Consider the following 16,858-nt stretch of genomic DNA (forward strand, 5'->3'; position numbering starts at 1 on the left):
CATGCTTGCTTGACGACGTCGTAGCCAATCGTTGCCGACTTGATTTCGTGGGATCGTGATTCGGGGTGCCAATTGATAGGGACTGAATGGACGGGACGCTGGCTTTATCTGGCCGTCAATCATGGGCGCGCTGATTTCAATGCCACTGCGGGCGGATGGGTGGATGAGTGGGCGGACGGGCGGAAACACGGATGGGTGGACAGGTTCCGGCTTAGATGGGCAATGGCGGCGCGATTGGCACGAAGGGGAAGGGGGCGGAAGCCGAACTTGGAGAGTGATGATGGAGCAGACTTGGAGTTTATTTGTTGTTGTGGTTGACACAATGATGTCTGCGGCTGTGAAAAGGATGACAATGGCATGTGGTATTGGAAGCCTGGTGATGCAAAAAGTGACAAGCGCGGCCCTCAAGGACCAAACAAACAACCGCGAAGCATATATTTACAGTACGAAAAAGGCTCCATGAGAACGCCAACCAACCAGCCTTGAAAACACCGGATTTGCTGCTCAAATCAATGGGAGAAGAATGGGGAGGCTGTTGAGTCCGAATCGCTCCTTGTTTCTGCTTCTTGATGCCTCAACTACGTCAACTTCCGCGCCTCTTCTCCCACCCCATGTCCGCTTACACTGCCTGCACCTTTCTATAACTCGGAGGCCTCAATGTCCGTCCCAGCAATTTGCCCGCATACGGGGGCACAAGAGCAATTGCCAGGACAACGACCGCACGCCACAGGTACCCCACGCTGACCATGTACTTGAGGTCAAAGTAATCGCCCAGGAATGGTACGCTGCCAATGTAAATAGCTGCAGTGCCGAGGATCGAGAAGATCATGACAGGATGCCACGTAGTGATCTCGGCAGCGACCATGGCGAGTTCGTTGAGCACGAGCACCGTAAAGCTGACGGCGACCATTTTGGAAAAGTCGTCGAGGCCAACGAGGATCTGTGAGAGACCTTGGATCATCGAGCCCTGGTAGATGGACACAAGCACCCAGATGAAGAAGGTGCGGTATGAGAGCGACCGCCCGGTCGTCAGCTCCTTGTAGAGCTCTGGGTACAGGTTCGCGAGGGACTCGTCGACGTCGCGGTCGAGGACCAGACTGAAAACAGGCATCATAGTGTAGAGCGTTGCGTAGCCCACAAGCAGCCAGTCACGGTACAGCGCAATGGGCTCGAATTTGCTTGCGATGCTGTAGATGGTTTGGCAGACCGAGATGATTAGACCACGGTGGATGACGAATTGCGCAAGTTTGGCCGACCGCTTATAGCTGTTGCGGCCGTGCCACACGAGGAGTTTGGTCAGGTAGCAAAATTGCTCAATCGAAAAGTCGGCTGCGAGCGAAGCTTGCCGTCCTTCTTTGCCAACGATGCCTACGCCAACGTCGGCCGCCTGGATCATCGAAACATCGTTGCCACCGTCGCCGATGCAGCAGATGCGCTTTTTGGTGAAGGATCGAATCAGTTTGGCTACATCAGCCTTTTGGGTTGGAGAGCAACGGCACGCCACTACGGTAGGCAAGTTGACGGCAACAGAAATGAAGTCATGGCGGTAGTGAGTGAGCATCAGAGCGAGAGATTCGCCGTCGATCAGAAGACAGGCATCCGGCTTTCCGCGGAGGAAATCAAGCGAGTCGTTGGCGAGGTCTTTGCGTTTGACTGGCTTTGCGTTAGCTCCAACATCTCAACAGCAGAATATAAACCCACGCTTCGCAATTGTGTGCACGTATTGGCCTCTGGCAACGAGCTTTGAGCTGACAGCAACACAACGAGCTGTCTCGACCTTGTCACCCGTCAACATCCAAATCTTGACACCAGCGTTGCGAAGCAGCTCAAGCGAGGGCTTCACATCCCGCTGAAGCTTGTCTTCGACACCGGTGACACCCAGAAGCTCCAAGTCGTGCTCAAGGAAATTCCTGACCACATTCGCCATGGCTCCGTCACGTCCATGAAGAGAAACAGATGCTTCATGGTACCGCTGGGTGAAATCGTCATACTGCTGCGGAGAGAGCTTCTTGCGACCCACGACCAAAGTACGGAGGCCTTCTCTTGCCATGTTTGCCGTCTCCTCATCTAACCAGTCATTGGCAGCAACGATTGAAGTCATGACAGTATCGGCTCCTTTTTGGTAGAACCAAATCTCCCCATTGTCGACGGGATTGCTGTCACTGCCCTGGAAGAATTTGACAACAATACCCATACGCTTGCCCTCAGACGTGAACGGAAAGATGTTGAGAATCTGTACGCGTACAACCGTCTTTCCAGTCTCGACAGACTGAAGGGTGATGCTGTGTCGATCACGCTGAAGGAGTCGTAGGCCAATCAATTCGGTCCACCGGACTATGGCAATCTCGTCAGGAGACGATGCCTGATACGTGGTGACCACTTCGCCGTTGACCTCCTCAGTTGTTGGTGTGACGTTGTGGCAAAGTGCAAGAGCCAAGACAACATCTCGCACCCGGAAACCAATCTCTCTACGAGTTCTTGTCGCCAGAGTTGCTGGTGCTGTGTAGGCGGAAGACGGTGTCACAAGGCTTGATCCATCTGAACCATCCGCGGAAGATGAAAACGCCTGATTGACATAGGTGGTGACCTCGTCCATTGCTTCGTTTGCATAGGACACTGTGCCAACGTGAATTTTCTTCATCTCCATTTCTGTTGATTGTCAGCTTATGAAAACGATACTTTTCGTGACACCTACCATTTTGTGTGAGAGTCCCCGTCTTGTCGCTGAGCAAGTATTCAATTCGACCCAAGTCTTCTGGAATAGTACTTGTCCGTACCACAGTTCCCGGTATGTCGTTGTCTCGCTCTATGAACCACGCGTACACCGATTTACCCATGTCGAGGTTGACACGAAGGGAAATTGGTACAATGGTCGAGAACAAGATGAGGAAGCGCATGACCGATACGTACCATGGTCTACCCTTGTGCGAATCGAATCCTTCGAAGGCGACCAAGACAAATGAGAGAGCAAGCGTGAGGAAGCAGAGTATCTTTGTCAAAGAGTTAATCTCAATCTCCAATAGGCCAGTCTTGGATCTGGACGGTGACGTGGACATGGCCGCACGGGTTTGCGGACCGGTGTATATAACGACGCCAAGAACTGTTGAACTTGAGGCTAGGACCGTGTTGGCCCAGGCGGTGTTGTCAATGTTCAAAGGCGCTGATTTGGTTTGCTCGGTCGCAGTGTGTTCGTCGTCATGAGGATCATACCCATGTTTGGGTTTTGGCAAGAGCTCTATCGTTCCCACAAAGTCGTTTACTTTCTTATCAGGTTTGCCGGCCGTTACTCGAAGGCGAGTAAACTCAGACATGTCCAGGGACTGCGTCAGGGGCGACGCAAGGCGGAGCTTCCAATCCGTCTCACCATCTAGCTGATCAGTCCTGATGAAGGCCTCGCCAGAGGAGTCCGTCGGGTTGTCTTTCTGTGCTGTTGCCTGCTCGCCACCGTCTGTCGAACCTGTCTCTATGAGATTCTCTTGCTGATTTGATGGGAGCTCCGGAGTGTGCTCCTGGACAGCATTGTCGCTAACATAGGTGGATAAAATAACCACATCAGCAGGTATGCGTTGATCTTTGCTCAGTTTCAACACATCGCCAACCTTCAGATCCTTTGACGGTTTCACAGCCTCGGAGACAGAAGCCGTTGGCCTTCCGGGAGCGCCCACATTTTCCTCCTCTTCCTCAATGTCAGAGACGCGCCGATTGACCCCGGACCTCGTACTCTTCCTGTTGCCTTTCCTGAGCAATCCGGAGCGTTGACTAGTTCCCCTTGAGGAGCCGGACCCAGCGCTTGGGTCATCGAACCGCAAAACCGTATAACTTTCCGAGTTGGCCTCGGCGTCCCTGCGCCGCCGATGAATATCATCAATCGCCTCTTTTCCCAGTGTGATGCTCATAACAAACGCCAAAGGTGCAATATACGTGGAAAGGTATCCGATCCGCAGTGCTGGTATGACTTGGGAAAGCGCAACGAGTAAAAAGTACAGGTTCATAAAGTAGGAGAATTCATTGTACAGGGTCCGAGGCAGAAAGCTCCAGGGGGTATATTTGGCATTGGAAACGCTATTCGCAGGAAATCGTGTGGTTTGGGTTTGGCCAACTGCTATGGTCCGATTCGAGGCAGGATCATGATCATCCGTCTCAGCGGGTTCGGCGGGTTCTTCAGGAGGTGTAAGGGGTCTTTCGCCGGATATGAAGCTTGGAAGTCTGATGTGTGAGCCTAGTTGAGCCATCCGGCTTTGCGGTTTTGATCTTCTGTTGCCAGATCCGTTTGGCAGCAAGGGCGCGTCATCGTCGCCGACTGTGCCAAAGCTGCCAACACTACCAGACGCTGAATGGCGCTTGTGGCCATCTTCGTCGTTGATCAAGCCACGCAAAGACTCAGAGTCTGGGTCTTGGGTTCGTGAGCCTGCCTGGCCTCGCAATCGACCGATTCGTAGATTCCTTAGAGGTATGCGCGCGCCCAGCTCATGAAGCGGTCGGCGCTCGTCGCGAGAGCTTCGTGGCGGCGGAGTTTGCGAAGATTCTATGGGGTCCAACAGTTCCAGGTCAGAATCGCTGTCATCGACGGGAGAGTCCGGAGCATGCGGGCGATGGTATTCGTGCGAGTCTGGCATCGTGCTGCTTCATCTGGTGGTGGAAGAGCGGCGAGGAGTCGGACAGCGGCGGGTAAAGAGGGAGTTGCTGGAGCGAGAGGCGGGTTGATAAGAGGAGCAAGGCAATATTTCAGCGCGTGGATATTCGGTGGTGGAGTCCGGCCGCGTCAAAGGTGCACGTCAAAAGATGGTCGTAGGCGACAAGGGAGAGGTTGCGCCTCTAGCTGGTCACGGCGGAGGTGCTGCGGAAACGCCGACACGTAGGCCTGAGCTACGTCCGGTCCACCCATCTTTGAACGTCTACACCAGCACCATGTTCGCTGCCTTCTCGGGCCCTTTTGTTTCTTCTGCCTCCTCGGTGTCTCTTTGCATTTGCTGAGTGCCGTTGTACGACCACTTTGCGCATCCTGGTCTTTCTCTGCGCCAGATTTCCCTCTTCGTATACCTAAGTTATAGACACAGGTCGGTGCTTCCGCCCCAGCAGCTGCTCGTCGGCAAGCCAGGCTCCGTCCATCCTCGGCCGTTGGACATCTCCGCCATTTACTGACCACCCAAAATATAGAGCTGTCGCATGCAGTCTCTCGGCGCGCTACAAAATAATTCCACACGATGGACGCATTCCGAGCATCTGGCGACGATCAGAGCCAAAGCGCGTCCTGGCACCCGGCTCTGCGCCCTGATAGCGAGGGCGCCCCTGCGCCTCTCTCCACCTCCCACGTTTCTTCCACCGACTCTCCCATGAACGCGGACAAGGACGGCATGGACTCGAGTACGATTGTGGACGACGAGGCGGTTGAGACGGCCCCTCGAACATCGGAGGATTGTCATCCGTTGAACGACGACCCAAGGTTTCATATCGAAGAGGACGACGACTTTTTTGCCCAGAGGAGCCACGCCGAAGTGGAACAATTGGTGGCAGAGAGATTGGATGCCACAACGCCGGTGCCAGAGGGAGCTACCACTCCTCAAGCCCAGCCGCTGGAATCAGAACCGGAGCCGACGGACGAAAGCGCATCGCGTTCAGCTCAACAACTTGTCGACTTGTCAAACGCTGTGTCCAATCCACCTCCAGCCTCGGAGCAAATGGCATTGCCCCCAAAAGAAACTACCGCTGCAGAATCGACGCCGTTACTTGCCCAGGACTCGCAACCAACTCCCGACATCGAGCACGAGCAGCCTGACATTGAAAAAATAAACACGGAGGCTCTACACCAGACCAATCCAGCAGCAGAGGAGACGGAGGTATTGCCACAAGACCAGCATTATGAGCATCAGGGTGAAACCACAACGCTTGAGGAAGCTGTCCAGGAAAGCGCCGCTGAGCCTTTGGCCGCTGCACCTGAGCCTGCTGCACTGGACTGGGGGGATTCCGCAGCTGATTTCGACTTCGGCGCAAGTCAAGATGACCACTTCGCGCCATCAAAACCTGAGGTAGTTGTGGATTTGCAAGCAGACGACTCTCAAGATATTTTGCCTGCGAAGCTAGAAACCCAGACTGAGCCAACCGCTGTGGACAGACCCGATGCTGCGAGCGAAGACAAAAGCTTGAATTCGAATGGCGTGGCAGAATCAAGTTGGGATACAGCTGGTCATGATGAGTTTGACATTGGTGGATCCGTAAATGCCGGTCATGAAATGCTCCAGGAGGAGTTTGGCTTGAAGCAAGAGGGGGCTTCCGAAGCACCGAATCTAGACTGGGGGTCCATCGAGGATGACAGCTTCCCCGCCAGAACGCCCTCACGACCAGTGCATGAGTCGAGTGAGGATTTCCCGCAAGTCGACAAGATTTCAGAGCAAGCGGAACTTCCACTGGAAGCCGATTTGGACTGGGGGAATGCCGGTGGCGACGACTTTGGCTCCGCGCTGGCAACAAGTACTGATGGCCACCGCGAAGAGACTGAAACTTCCAAATCGACAGCAGCAGCGAGCCAGGGTGGGCTCGATTGGGGGAATGCTCTTGATACGGAATTCGACGTTGCAGCAGACTCAAACGCCACTCAGAATGCATCGGTCCAGGCAGCATCTCAAGAAGCTCCGGACCTAGACTGGGGTACAGCAGGCGATGATGCGTTTGGTTTCAGTGCTGCAAATGATTCTGTACAAGACAGCAAGGCGCAGGAGGCAGGCCAGGCAACGCAGCAAGAACCCAAGCAAGAGAAAGATCTTAGCGACCTGTGGGCCGAAGCACTCGCTGATGACGAAGTTGGGGGGAGCGGAACGACAGACCCGTCAGCTTTCTTCCTGGACGACGACGAGGGCTTCCTGGACGATCCTATCCCACAACCCGAAAGTGGACATGCTCAAAATGGAACCATCGCTGGAGCTGCGGGGACAAATACTACGGCAAACAAATACTCGCCTTCCCTTCCCTCTCAGCCAGTCCCGACAGCCACGAACCCCTACGCGCCCGCAGCCACCAGCTTTGCAAACGTTCCTCAGCCTCCTATTCCTGTACCACAAGCGTCGCCTTACGGCTCATATCAAAGTCAGCCCAACCCTCCGCAGAGGCCTCAGATGCCCAGTTCAGCGCAGAGCTTTGTAGACAAAGCAAAGGGAGGCTACTCCTCGCCTTATGATCTCCCCGAAGACCTTGCAAAGACGGCAGCACCGCGGAAACGCATGGTATATGCTCCATCGGCGCCTGCCGGCCAGCCAAAAGCCCCGCCACCAAGGTCGTCGAGTGTCTACTCGAATACATCGTCTACAGGCGCGCAGCCTCCTCCTTCCAACATGACTACGGCAAGTGCCTCGCCACCGCTTTCCAACCAGTCGCCCCAAACCTCAACATTCCCTGGTTCAAGTTCGAGTCAGGCTGCTCCACGCCCAACCCTCAGCTCCAAGCCAAGCACAGGAGATTTCTTCGAAGAACTTCCATTAGTACCGAAGCCTCGACCATCTGGGAGATATACTCCTCAGGTTGCCAACCCCACACCGCCCCCTGTTCCATTTCCGGGTCCTCCTTCTCGCCAGACGTCCCAGAATTATGCTCCTCCTGTTTCTAATCCCCCACAGCTGCAGCGACAAGTGTCAGCAACCTCTCAGACTTTCACTCCTCCCCCACCCTCCCAAATTCCTAGACCACCCTCAAAGCAGTACGCAACTCCCGCAGCTGCCCAACTCCAACCCCCGGAACGTCTCAATCCTTTCCCTGATCTTGCAGAGTCGTCTCAAAAAGCTCTTCCAGTTCCGCCACAAGTTCCGTCAGCTGCTAGTCGCTACTCTCCAACGCCGCCTGTGGCTTCAGCCCCGCCAAACAATCGTTATTCACCTGCTCCAGCAGCTGCTGCCCCCTCATCAAGATACTCTCCAGCGCCCACCTCGGCGCCCACTTCGGCGCCCACGGCCGCCCAAAGCCGCTACAGCGCTGAACCTGTCGGACCGCCTGTTGGGCCTCCGAAAGCCGCCGCACTCCCATTTGCGCCCAGAACTTCTAGTCCTTTGGCCTATCATAGTACACCTCATTTGGATCAAAACCAGAGACCACTTTCATCAGGCAGTCGTAGTGGGTCAATTGGAACGCCTCTGGAAGAACATTTGAGTGGTTCTGGTCGTCCCAGTCTTGAGCAGGTGCGAGAAATCCCAGATCAAGAAAGGAAGTCTGGCACTCCACCTCCGTTTGTGGCTTCTCCGGTGACTTCACCACCGAAGCGTGCCACCAGCAACTATGCTCCACAGCCACCTCCTCAAATGTCTCCGGGCCAGGATGCTGGCTTGCCCCCTGTGCGTCGTGCACAATCTCAATCGCCAGGTGCTACAATGAAAGGACCGAAGCTTCAAATGGCTCAGATTGAGCGACCAGCCTCGACAAACGGTGTGACTTCACCAACCACCTCAGCACCGAACTATGTTGCTGCTACACCAAGCTACACGGCACCCAGTGCTGTGAACACATCAACGACAGCAGCACAGCAGCGTCGCCGCCGGACTTTCTCCCGGGACTTGAGCTACATTAAGCCAATTGATCAGACTGCTGAAGATCCTTTGGAAAGGTGGAAGGGCGCTCCCATTTTCAAGTGGGGGCTCGGCGGGACTGTCCTCACCAGTTTTCCCAAGGCCATTCCCCGATATGGAACCGGCGGTGCTATGCCAATGGTCAAGTGCACAGCTGGCGAGGTTCGCATCCAGAAGGCCAATGATATTTGTCCTCTTTGGGACCCAATCGTCAAATTCCCGGGTCCTTTGAAGGCTAAGGGCAAGAAGAAAGACATTGTAAACTGGTTGAAACAAAGTATTGAGACCATGGAGAAAGATTACAACAGCAAGATTTTCAACGGCGAATTGCCGTCAGACGTCAGGATCCGGTTTGAAGAGAAGATACTGCTTTGGAAGGTTCTTGATATCTTTGTTGAGCATGACGGGCACCTCGAGGGGTCGGATGCAGTCACTCAGGCCGTTCGGAAAGTTCTTTCTTCAGAAGCTCAAGAGGCGGAACCTGAGCTATCAAGTCCGGTGGATATCATGGGCTCAGCAGCAAAGACAGGCTCGGCCGTTGCCGGTGAGCCCATCGATCCCCAATCCATCAATGTCCTTCGCAACCATCTTTACAAAGGAGATCGCGAGAAGGCCGTCTGGGATGCGGCAGACAAACGGCTCTGGGGTCATGCAATGTTGATTGCCTCGACATTGAGTAGGGACATTTGGAAGCAGGTGATCCAAGAATTTGTTCGCCAGGAAGTGCGACAGGTGGCCGGCAACAACCTGTCCCTCGCCGCAGTCTATGAAGTCTTTGCAGGTAACTGGGAAGAGAGCATTGACGAGCTTGTGCCGGCTTCGGCCAGGGCGGGCTTCCAAATGGTCAGCAAAGTCGACAGATCCGGTGCCAACACAAATGTACTCGACGGTCTAGACAAGTGGCGAGAGACCCTTTTGCTGGTTGTCAGCAATCGAAGCGATGGAGATGCTCAAGCGCTACTTGCGCTTGGCAAGTTACTGGCAGGATACGGCCGAGTAGAAGCTGCGCACATTTGCTACCTCTTTGCTCGATCGGCACTCGTCTTTGGCGGAGCTGACGACGCGACCGCCCACGTCGTGTTGCTTGGCGCAGACCATGTTAACCAGCGCTTCGAGCTGGGAAGAGACATCGAGCCAATTCTCTTGACGGAGATTTTCGAATACGCCGTCACGCTATCAGCTCCAGCAGCACCTCCGGCAATCCCGCATCTTCAAGCTTTCAAGCTGATCCATGCTCTCGCGTTGGCTGAGTACGGATTCAAGACTGAAGCCCAAGCCTATTGTGAGGCGATTTCCGCATCCATGAAAGCAACGACTCGCCTCTCTCCATACTACAACGTTGCTCTTATCGCAGAGCTTGACGATTTGGTGAAGCGATTATCCGAAGCTCCCAAGGACGGGTCCTCGTCTTGGATTTCGAAGCCATCGATGGGCAAAGTGACTGGTAGTCTGTTCTCGAGTTTCAATCGCTTTGTTGCCGGCGACGACGATGCGGAGTCAAACGGTTCGGGGCCGGATGCCAGCCCTTTTGCCAAGGTTGCCGGTGAGACACCATCAGTAAGCAGATCACCGTCTGTGGCTGATGTCTACGGCTCTCTTCCTGCTGGGGGACCTTCGCTTGCACCGTCCAGCACGATTGCGGGGTCGAGATATGCCCCGTCAACGAGTCCCTATGCGCCTCGTGCATCATCTGAGGAGCCACGTTCCCGATATGCTCCCGCTGGCCAGTCTCCGTATGCTCCTACCAGGCAGTCGACAGAGTCTGAACGCAGGCCAGAAATGCCGATGGATGCACTGTTCACGCATCAAGAGACCCCTCCATCCACTTCGTTCCCTTCTTATCAACCACAAGTGCCAAAGCAACAAACTGCTTATGCGCCGGTTGGTGGTAATCTTCCGTTTCAGCCCGCTCCGAACCCTCTCGGGAGCCCCTACACGCCGACCACAGCCCCTGCTTTCGCTGGATACCAGCCCCTTCCCACCGGTCCCAGCGAGGAAGACCATTCAGCTAGCAACGGCCATCCCACGAGTGGCGGCGACTTTGGGCCACCACTCGCGAGCCAGCCGCAAGCCAGCTCGTATGAGCCGCCGTCAACTTCCTATGAACCCCCGACCAGCTCTTACGAACCGCCTTCCTATCAACCATATGAGCCTGATCCCGAGCCAGAAGAAGAGACTCAACCCAAGAAGAAGTCATTCATAGAGGATGACGACGACGACGAGCTCGAACGTCGTGCCGCGGCTCTCAAGGCACAGCAAAAGGCGGAAGCGGACCGACAAGCCGACGAAGCTTTCCGCAAGGCCGCCGAAGCTGATTGTAAGTAAATGTTTGTTTAATGTTATCGAAATACAACTGACGGTCTTGATTGCAGCTCAAAAAGGACCAGCACCCAAGAAGTCAAGCTCCTGGCTTGGTGGCTGGTTCAGTAAGAAGGCTGATGATTCTCCTAAACCAATCCGCGCCAAATTGGGCGAGGAGAATTCATTTTATTACGACACGGATCTTAAGAAGTGGGTCAACAAGAAGGCCGATCCAGCAGACCAAGCTGCCAAGCCTACCGCCACGCCTCCACCCCCGCGTGCAGGCCCACCGGGTGCTGGTTTGCGCAGTGCTGCGAGTGCCATGAACCTTGGCGGTGGACCACCAAAGGGGGCTCCTACGCCTCCAATGCCCCCGATGGGCGGCTCTGCGTCTGCTGGAGCGTCGCCAAATCCGGGAATGGGACTTCGCAGCACCAGCATGCCGCCTCCCATGGGTGGACCTTCAAACCCTGCTTCACGCACCGCCAGTCCGGCACCACCTGCTGCAGCAGGTGGAGCCAGCGTCTCGGGCACAGCGCCGGGCACCCCTAGCCTCGGCGGTCCTCCAAGTCGTCCACAGACAAGTATGTCAAATGCTAGCAGCATCGATGACTTGTTGGGAGTGCCGGCACCTAGAAAGGGCGCTGCTAGGAAGAAGGGCAAAGGAGGCAGATATGTCGATGTCATGGCGAAATGAGGGGAGCCGATTTTCGACTGTCGAGATTTTGGTCGACGTCGGTTGTCTGGGTATGATGAGATGAAGTGATGGCATTGGGTTGGAATTTTTGTATAGATAATGCATGTTTCCTTCTGTATCATATGTAAGCAACTCAGTTGAGCGTGTAACAGCCAAAGCATCTCATTCGCTCATCTATCCAGCTGAGCAAAGAAATAGGGGAGGATGTTTCAAACCAAGCAAGCAGATCTTTTGTCCCGGAAACAGAGAGGCCGACCAGGAGCGTGTGTGCAGTCGACTCACGGTTAAAAAGCTTAGCAAAAGCTTGGCCAACTAGAACGCGAGAGTCGCAAACCTCGGGGATGGACACTCCGGCGGTGATATGCGACGGCTGTGATCTCGCTAATGCAAGGCGAGTACCTCAATCACCCATTCTTTTCTTTGTCTGGTCTCGCCTTTTGGTTGTTAGACGAACAGGACAACACGCGTTAAACTTCATCAGCGCAGGATTATGTCTTGAATCAAGTCAAAGAGAAGTCCCAATTACTTTCCCGACGGCTACTTGCAGGATACTCGTCATTCGAAGGATTTCGGGCCGCTCCCTGGCATGAAAAAACAAAACCATCACGCTCACGGATTACATGAATTGAATCATCAAATCCTCCTCGGACGGTAGGCTTCAAACACCGTGGACACGTCAAGCGCAGCTTCCTTTCCCGTCGTAGCGCCATCTAGCGAGCCGGACCGGTTCCTGGAAAAGTGGCTCCCCCCGTCTTCTTATCGCGGCGGCCTTGTGCGACTCCGTACTCCAGATCCACCTGTGGCCATCGGCACTTGCCTTCCTATCCGTCGTGCTACTACTGTACCTGACATATAAACGGACATGGCCGGCCACAATCTTGGCCTCGTGTGCGCGACTGGTCCTCCCCCTTGTTGCTGTCTCCTGCTGTTGCGATGCCGTCCCTCGCCATGATCAAGGCTGCCCTGACGGCCTCGGCTTTGCTCTCGCCTGCTTTGGCGCAGTTTGTTTCGCCGCCAAAGAACCTCACGCTCAAGCAAGGAGCTGCCGGTGTCAACGTGCGCTACAAGGAGGTGCCAACCGGCATTTGTGAGCTCGATCCCAATGTCAAGAGCTACTCGGGCTACGCCGACGTCGCAGAGGATCAGCATATCTTCTGGTATTGGATGGTATTTTTGGGAAAGCAAATCAAAGCTGACAGTCGTTAGGTGGTTCTTTGAGGCACGCAACCAAGATCCCACGACAGCTCCGCTAACCGTTTGGCTAAATGGCGGGCCCGGGTCGTCGTCCATGATCGGTCTGTTTCAAGAGAACGGACCATGTGGCATCGACGAAGATGGCAATCCGTACAGCAACCCGTACTCGTGGAGCAACGCGACAAACATGGTGAGTCGGGGAGCCGCCGGGGTCGTCGAGCCGTCCCGCGCGGCTACTTGAGCTTAACGTTAACCTTAAATACTGACCCGGGCCTGTTTCAGCTGTACATTGACCAACCAACTCAAGTCGGCTTGTCGTACTCCATCCCCTCGCCGGGCTACTATTCCAGTCAGGGAGATCTGATCCTGCTGCCAAACAACACGTGCCCGTCTTACGCTTCTGACTGTGGAACTTACTCGAACCCGGACCCTACGTTGACGGCAAATGCGACGGATGCCGCGGCGCCGAATTTCTGGAAGACCCTTCAGGTATGCCAAAACAAAACCCTTTTCCAATTGAATCTAGGACGAAAGAAGTATCATTTCCAAGGTTCGGTGCCAAAGTCGCTCGTTCAAATTTCCAAGTAAAGATATGTGAATGCAGGCAGCATTAAAACACCTCAGTATCTGAAGACTTGGACGTTTGAGTTTGTAGAAGGTGGCTACAAGGAGCATTCGGACACCCCTGGTCTGCTTTTGGAGTTGCTATTTCTTTTGCGGTCCACTATGGTAGGGAGCTTGTGCTGACCAAAAGGTAGGGCTTCATGGGAGCGTTCCCCCAATACTCAAGAAATGGATTTCACTTTACTACGGAATCATATGGAGGACACTATGGGCCTGTTTTCAACAGTATGTTAACGAATTTGAAGTCAAAAATACTATCTAACAACTCATGCAGACTACATTCTGGAACAGAACGCCAAGAACATCACCGGTGCCCTACACATCGAGCTGGAGAGTGTCCTGATTGGCAACGGATGGTTTGACCCGTTGATCCAGTATCAGGCTTACTACAACTTCTCCATTTGGCCCGGCAACACCTATGACTTCAAGCCTTTCAACGACAGCATTGCCGAGATGTGGTACAACAACCTCTACGGCCCCGGCAATTGTGTTGATCGTATCACCGAATGTTACAGCCAAGGACTCAACGAGATCTGTAGCATCGCTGACAGCTTCTGCGCCACCGAAGTTGAGAACTTGTACGACATCTACAGCGGCCGTGACGAGTACGACTTCCGCGAGCTGACCCCTGATCCTTTCCCGTATTCTTTCTACGTCGACTACCTGAACACTCCTCACGTCCAAGAAGCCATTGGCGCGTATCAGAACTTTAGCGAGTCAAGTGACGCCGTCTACAATGCATTCAGCACGACTGGCGATGACGGACGCCGCATGAACTCGATCCAGGACGTGCGCAACCTGCTCGACGCTGGTGTTCAAGTCATGATGTACTTTGGAGACGCCGACTACAATTGCAACTGGCTGGGCGGTCAAGTGTGCGCAGACGAGATTGCTGCCTCCGGCTACAGCGACGCCGGATTTACAGACCTCATCACGTCCGACAATGTCACGCATGGCCAGGTCCGCCAGGCCGGTCTCTACTCTTTCGTCCGCGTCTACGAGTCAGGCCATGAGGTTCCATTTTATCAGCCGCTTGCCTCGTTGGCCCTGCTTGAACGCGCCCTCGCTGGAAAGGATATCGCGACTGGCAAGACCGATATCACGGCCGATTACCTGACCACCGGAACCCTAACGAGCGAATATCGCGAGGGTAATGCGACGGTCCAAATGGAGGTGCTGCCGTCAAATGCGACGTACAACACCACGACCAATGCGCCGAACCCATCGCGTCGGGAAAGGCAGAAGGTGCTGAAGCGCGATGCGAGGAGGCTCTTCAAGCCGAGTTTTGGGAGGAAAAACAAGGCGTGAGGTCTCGGAGTGGTGGGAGTGAATGTGGCGTCTGTATCCATCACCATTTTACTGCATTAAAGTATCGTTTGCATGGTGGGCAACGAAAAGCTCCGAGGCTTTCCAGTGATAAGTAAGGTCGGAAATGGGCGGTCTGCAATTTCCAGATGACATGAACATCGATTATGTTCTCTCTTTAAGAATCGTCACAAAGAGCATCCAAGCGCTTGTGCCTAAGTGATTGCCATCAATAAAACCATATTGATGAGCGCGCGATTTTTAAACCCAGACTCCCCCCTCTTCCCTTGTCCCACCTTTCCCGCATCATTATGTTGCAGTGACAGCAACCCTCCTCTTTTCTTGCTTTTCATTTCCCCTTTTTTGATACTTTACTGGTACCTCCAGAGCCCGTCTGTACTTTTGCGTTACCCTTGCTGACATCCTTCCCCTCATCCACAGCCGCGCAAAGTATGCTTTCGTCCCTCGCCCAAACCAACGCAACAACCGCCGCCGCCGGCCCACCAACGACTGTCCAAAGCAGCATCCGACCCACCAATCCCGCAAAGAAACTGCCCTTCTCGCGCGTATCCCCGCGATATACAGCTCCCGCCCACACCAGCGCCGCCGCACAGCTGACTGCCTCGTCCCACTGCAAGAAGCGCAGCACGCCCTCGTTCATTGGGTACAGGGCGCCAGGAGAGGTCACCCGAGGAAGGAAGACGCCGATGGGATCGAAGGCCATGACGATGTGCGGAGCAAAGGCGTTGGGCACAAGCACGGTGCCCAGCGAGAGTGTCATCGCACACACGTGCGACGAGACGGCCAGAAAGAGGGCGAAGACGTGGACACGGCTGAGTGCAGCGTACGTCTTGCCCGGTGCACTGAGGCGCTCCGTCGTCGAGCGCGTCGCAAAGAGCGGGCGCATGACGTACCAGGCGAGCGAGATCCACAGCGGGAACGGCTGCCAGACGGCGACGGCGGTTTGGTGGAATTCGTGCGAGACGAGAGCTGGTGACGGGAGCGCCATGGCGATTGACGGGACCGTGAGGCCGAGGAAGACGGCTGGTGGGAGAGCGGCGATGGACGGTGTTGGGAGCGAGAGGGCGACGGGGAGCGCGGAAGAGGGACGTTTGCGTTTGGTGAAGAGGTACATCGTAGCCCATATTGGGATTGTGAATGCCAGGGAAAAGTTTTGGTAGAGGAGGCCGAATACGCTTGTGCTGCATCGCATGTAGTGTTAGACTGATTGCTCCTTGGAACCGTTGGCAGTGCTTCCATACAATGTAATGATGCGTCCCTTGTTCCCAGTTCTCATGGCCTCGAGGACCATCACTGTCCAGTATGCTCCCGCCTGCCCTACAAAGTGTATACCCTGGAGAAACAGCCTGGGGCTCTTGCCGCTCGTGATGGGCCAGAAAAAGATCTGCAGGAATGCTAGCTGTTGGTCGATTGGACCGATTCCCGTATAGTGTCGCTTCAATGGCACGTCTGTACCCGGAATCACGGCATCACCTCTGAGTAGATGTGCCGAAATATTGGGTATCAATCCATTGTTGAAGGAGCAAACGAAGCATCCATAAATGGCGGCGGCGAGAAGAGCTGGCAGAAAGATGGTCGTTGAGAGCGTGAAGTTCGGCATCATGGGCGATTCTCCTTCGCTGCAGCTATGGTCGTGATTGGAGAAGGACAGATTGAGCAAAAGTTGAAGAGTTCATTTTGACGTTGTTGTCGAGCTAGGTATCGGCTACCATAGCTGAGAGGGTTCGGATAAGTTCATGCGGGGGTCGGATGTGCCTCCGTCGTTGCCGACAGGCGTTGGAAGGGCTTCCTTGTGAAGGTGTTCGGCAGCTGAAGAGGAGACTGCACGCGTGTGTTGTCCGGTACCTGGTTCGGTGTAGTAGGGCTGCCGCAATGGTGGCATACGTGTTGGTTGGTGTTGAGTTGAGGTCAAGGCGAAGCTTCCTTGGGAGCTTGGGTTGTGGGGTGGTGGCTGGCGCACGTCGGCGGCGGCCTGGCTTGTGTCGCACAAGACCCTTTTGGGCCAAAGGATCGTCGCACTCCACAAATGCATATCTTTGACTTGGTGTTTGAATGCTCCCTGTCCGCCTACATTGTGTTCTCTATTGCCTTGGTGTTTCGCATTCAAGGATGTTGAATTCTCCCTATTCGCGCACCTTTCCACATGGGAGTTTGCATACCTCCACAGCCG

General features: G+C 54.7%; 4 protein-coding genes across 4 annotated transcripts; 2 read left to right on the forward strand and 2 right to left on the reverse strand.

The window, feature by feature from the left end:
* Positions 1-351: 351 nt before the first annotated feature.
* On the reverse strand, positions 352-4,783 carry BKA78DRAFT_303004 (uncharacterized protein). The gene is made up of 3 exons (XM_066887505.1): positions 2,696-4,783; positions 1,702-2,649; positions 352-1,653 (listed from the first exon to the last, which is right to left on the reverse strand). Exons 1-3 carry the CDS (start codon positions 4,614-4,616, stop codon positions 620-622), a joined length of 3,903 nt encoding a protein of 1,300 aa, XP_066749577.1. The 5' UTR covers positions 4,617-4,783; the 3' UTR covers positions 352-619.
* BKA78DRAFT_303006 (Sec23-binding domain of Sec16-domain-containing protein) lies at positions 4,720-12,013 on the forward strand. Its single transcript, XM_066887506.1, has 3 exons — positions 4,720-5,057; positions 5,158-10,863; positions 10,919-12,013. Exons 2-3 carry the CDS (start codon positions 5,205-5,207, stop codon positions 11,542-11,544), a joined length of 6,285 nt encoding a protein of 2,094 aa, XP_066749578.1. The 5' UTR covers positions 4,720-5,057; positions 5,158-5,204; the 3' UTR covers positions 11,545-12,013.
* Positions 12,014-12,258: 245 nt separating this feature from the next.
* BKA78DRAFT_15296 (carboxypeptidase S1) lies at positions 12,259-14,843 on the forward strand. The gene is made up of 5 exons (XM_066882979.1): positions 12,259-12,701; positions 12,751-12,928; positions 13,021-13,227; positions 13,497-13,587; positions 13,637-14,843. The coding sequence occupies exons 1-5, from the start codon at positions 12,478-12,480 to the stop codon at positions 14,668-14,670; spliced, it is 1,734 nt and encodes a 577-aa protein (XP_066749579.1). The 5' UTR covers positions 12,259-12,477; the 3' UTR covers positions 14,671-14,843.
* On the reverse strand, positions 14,844-16,602 carry BKA78DRAFT_15293 (uncharacterized protein). The gene is made up of 2 exons (XM_066882977.1): positions 15,930-16,602; positions 14,844-15,869 (listed from the first exon to the last, which is right to left on the reverse strand). Exons 1-2 carry the CDS (start codon positions 16,289-16,291, stop codon positions 15,017-15,019), a joined length of 1,215 nt encoding a protein of 404 aa, XP_066749580.1. The 5' UTR covers positions 16,292-16,602; the 3' UTR covers positions 14,844-15,016.
* Between the last annotated feature and the right edge of the window lie 256 nt (positions 16,603-16,858).

The sequence above is a fragment of the Phyllosticta capitalensis genome (genome assembly GCF_038381095.1).
Source record: "Phyllosticta capitalensis strain CBS 128856 chromosome Unknown BKA78scaffold_1, whole genome shotgun sequence".
Classification (NCBI taxonomy): Eukaryota; Fungi; Ascomycota; class Dothideomycetes; order Botryosphaeriales; family Phyllostictaceae; genus Phyllosticta; species Phyllosticta capitalensis.

Bases quoted from the DNA above. Each gene is read 5' to 3' on its own strand.
- BKA78DRAFT_303006 (XM_066887506.1), top strand. From the start codon at position 5,205: ATGGACGCATTCCGAGCATCTGGCGACGATCAGAGCCAAAGCGCGTCC. The intron at 10,864-10,918 runs GTAAGTAAATGT...TCTTGATTGCAG, and splicing joins CAAGGCCGCCGAAGCTGATT to CTCAAAAAGGACCAGCACCC.
- BKA78DRAFT_15293 (XM_066882977.1), bottom strand. From the start codon at position 16,291: ATGATGCCGAACTTCACGCTCTCAACGACCATCTTTCTGCCAGCTCTT. The intron at 15,870-15,929 runs GTATGGAAGCAC...CATGCGATGCAG, and splicing joins AAGGGACGCATCATTACATT to CACAAGCGTATTCGGCCTCC.
- BKA78DRAFT_303004 (XM_066887505.1), bottom strand. From the start codon at position 4,616: ATGCCAGACTCGCACGAATACCATCGCCCGCATGCTCCGGACTCTCCC. The intron at 2,650-2,695 runs GTAGGTGTCACG...GACAATCAACAG, and splicing joins GGGGACTCTCACACAAAATG to AAATGGAGATGAAGAAAATT. The intron at 1,654-1,701 runs GTGGGTTTATAT...ACGCAAAGCCAG, and splicing joins CGTGCACACAATTGCGAAGC to TCAAACGCAAAGACCTCGCC.
- BKA78DRAFT_15296 (XM_066882979.1), top strand. From the start codon at position 12,478: ATGCCGTCCCTCGCCATGATCAAGGCTGCCCTGACGGCCTCGGCTTTG. The intron at 12,929-13,020 runs GTGAGTCGGGGA...GGCCTGTTTCAG, and splicing joins GGAGCAACGCGACAAACATG to CTGTACATTGACCAACCAAC. The intron at 13,228-13,496 runs GTATGCCAAAAC...ACCAAAAGGTAG, and splicing joins ATTTCTGGAAGACCCTTCAG to GGCTTCATGGGAGCGTTCCC.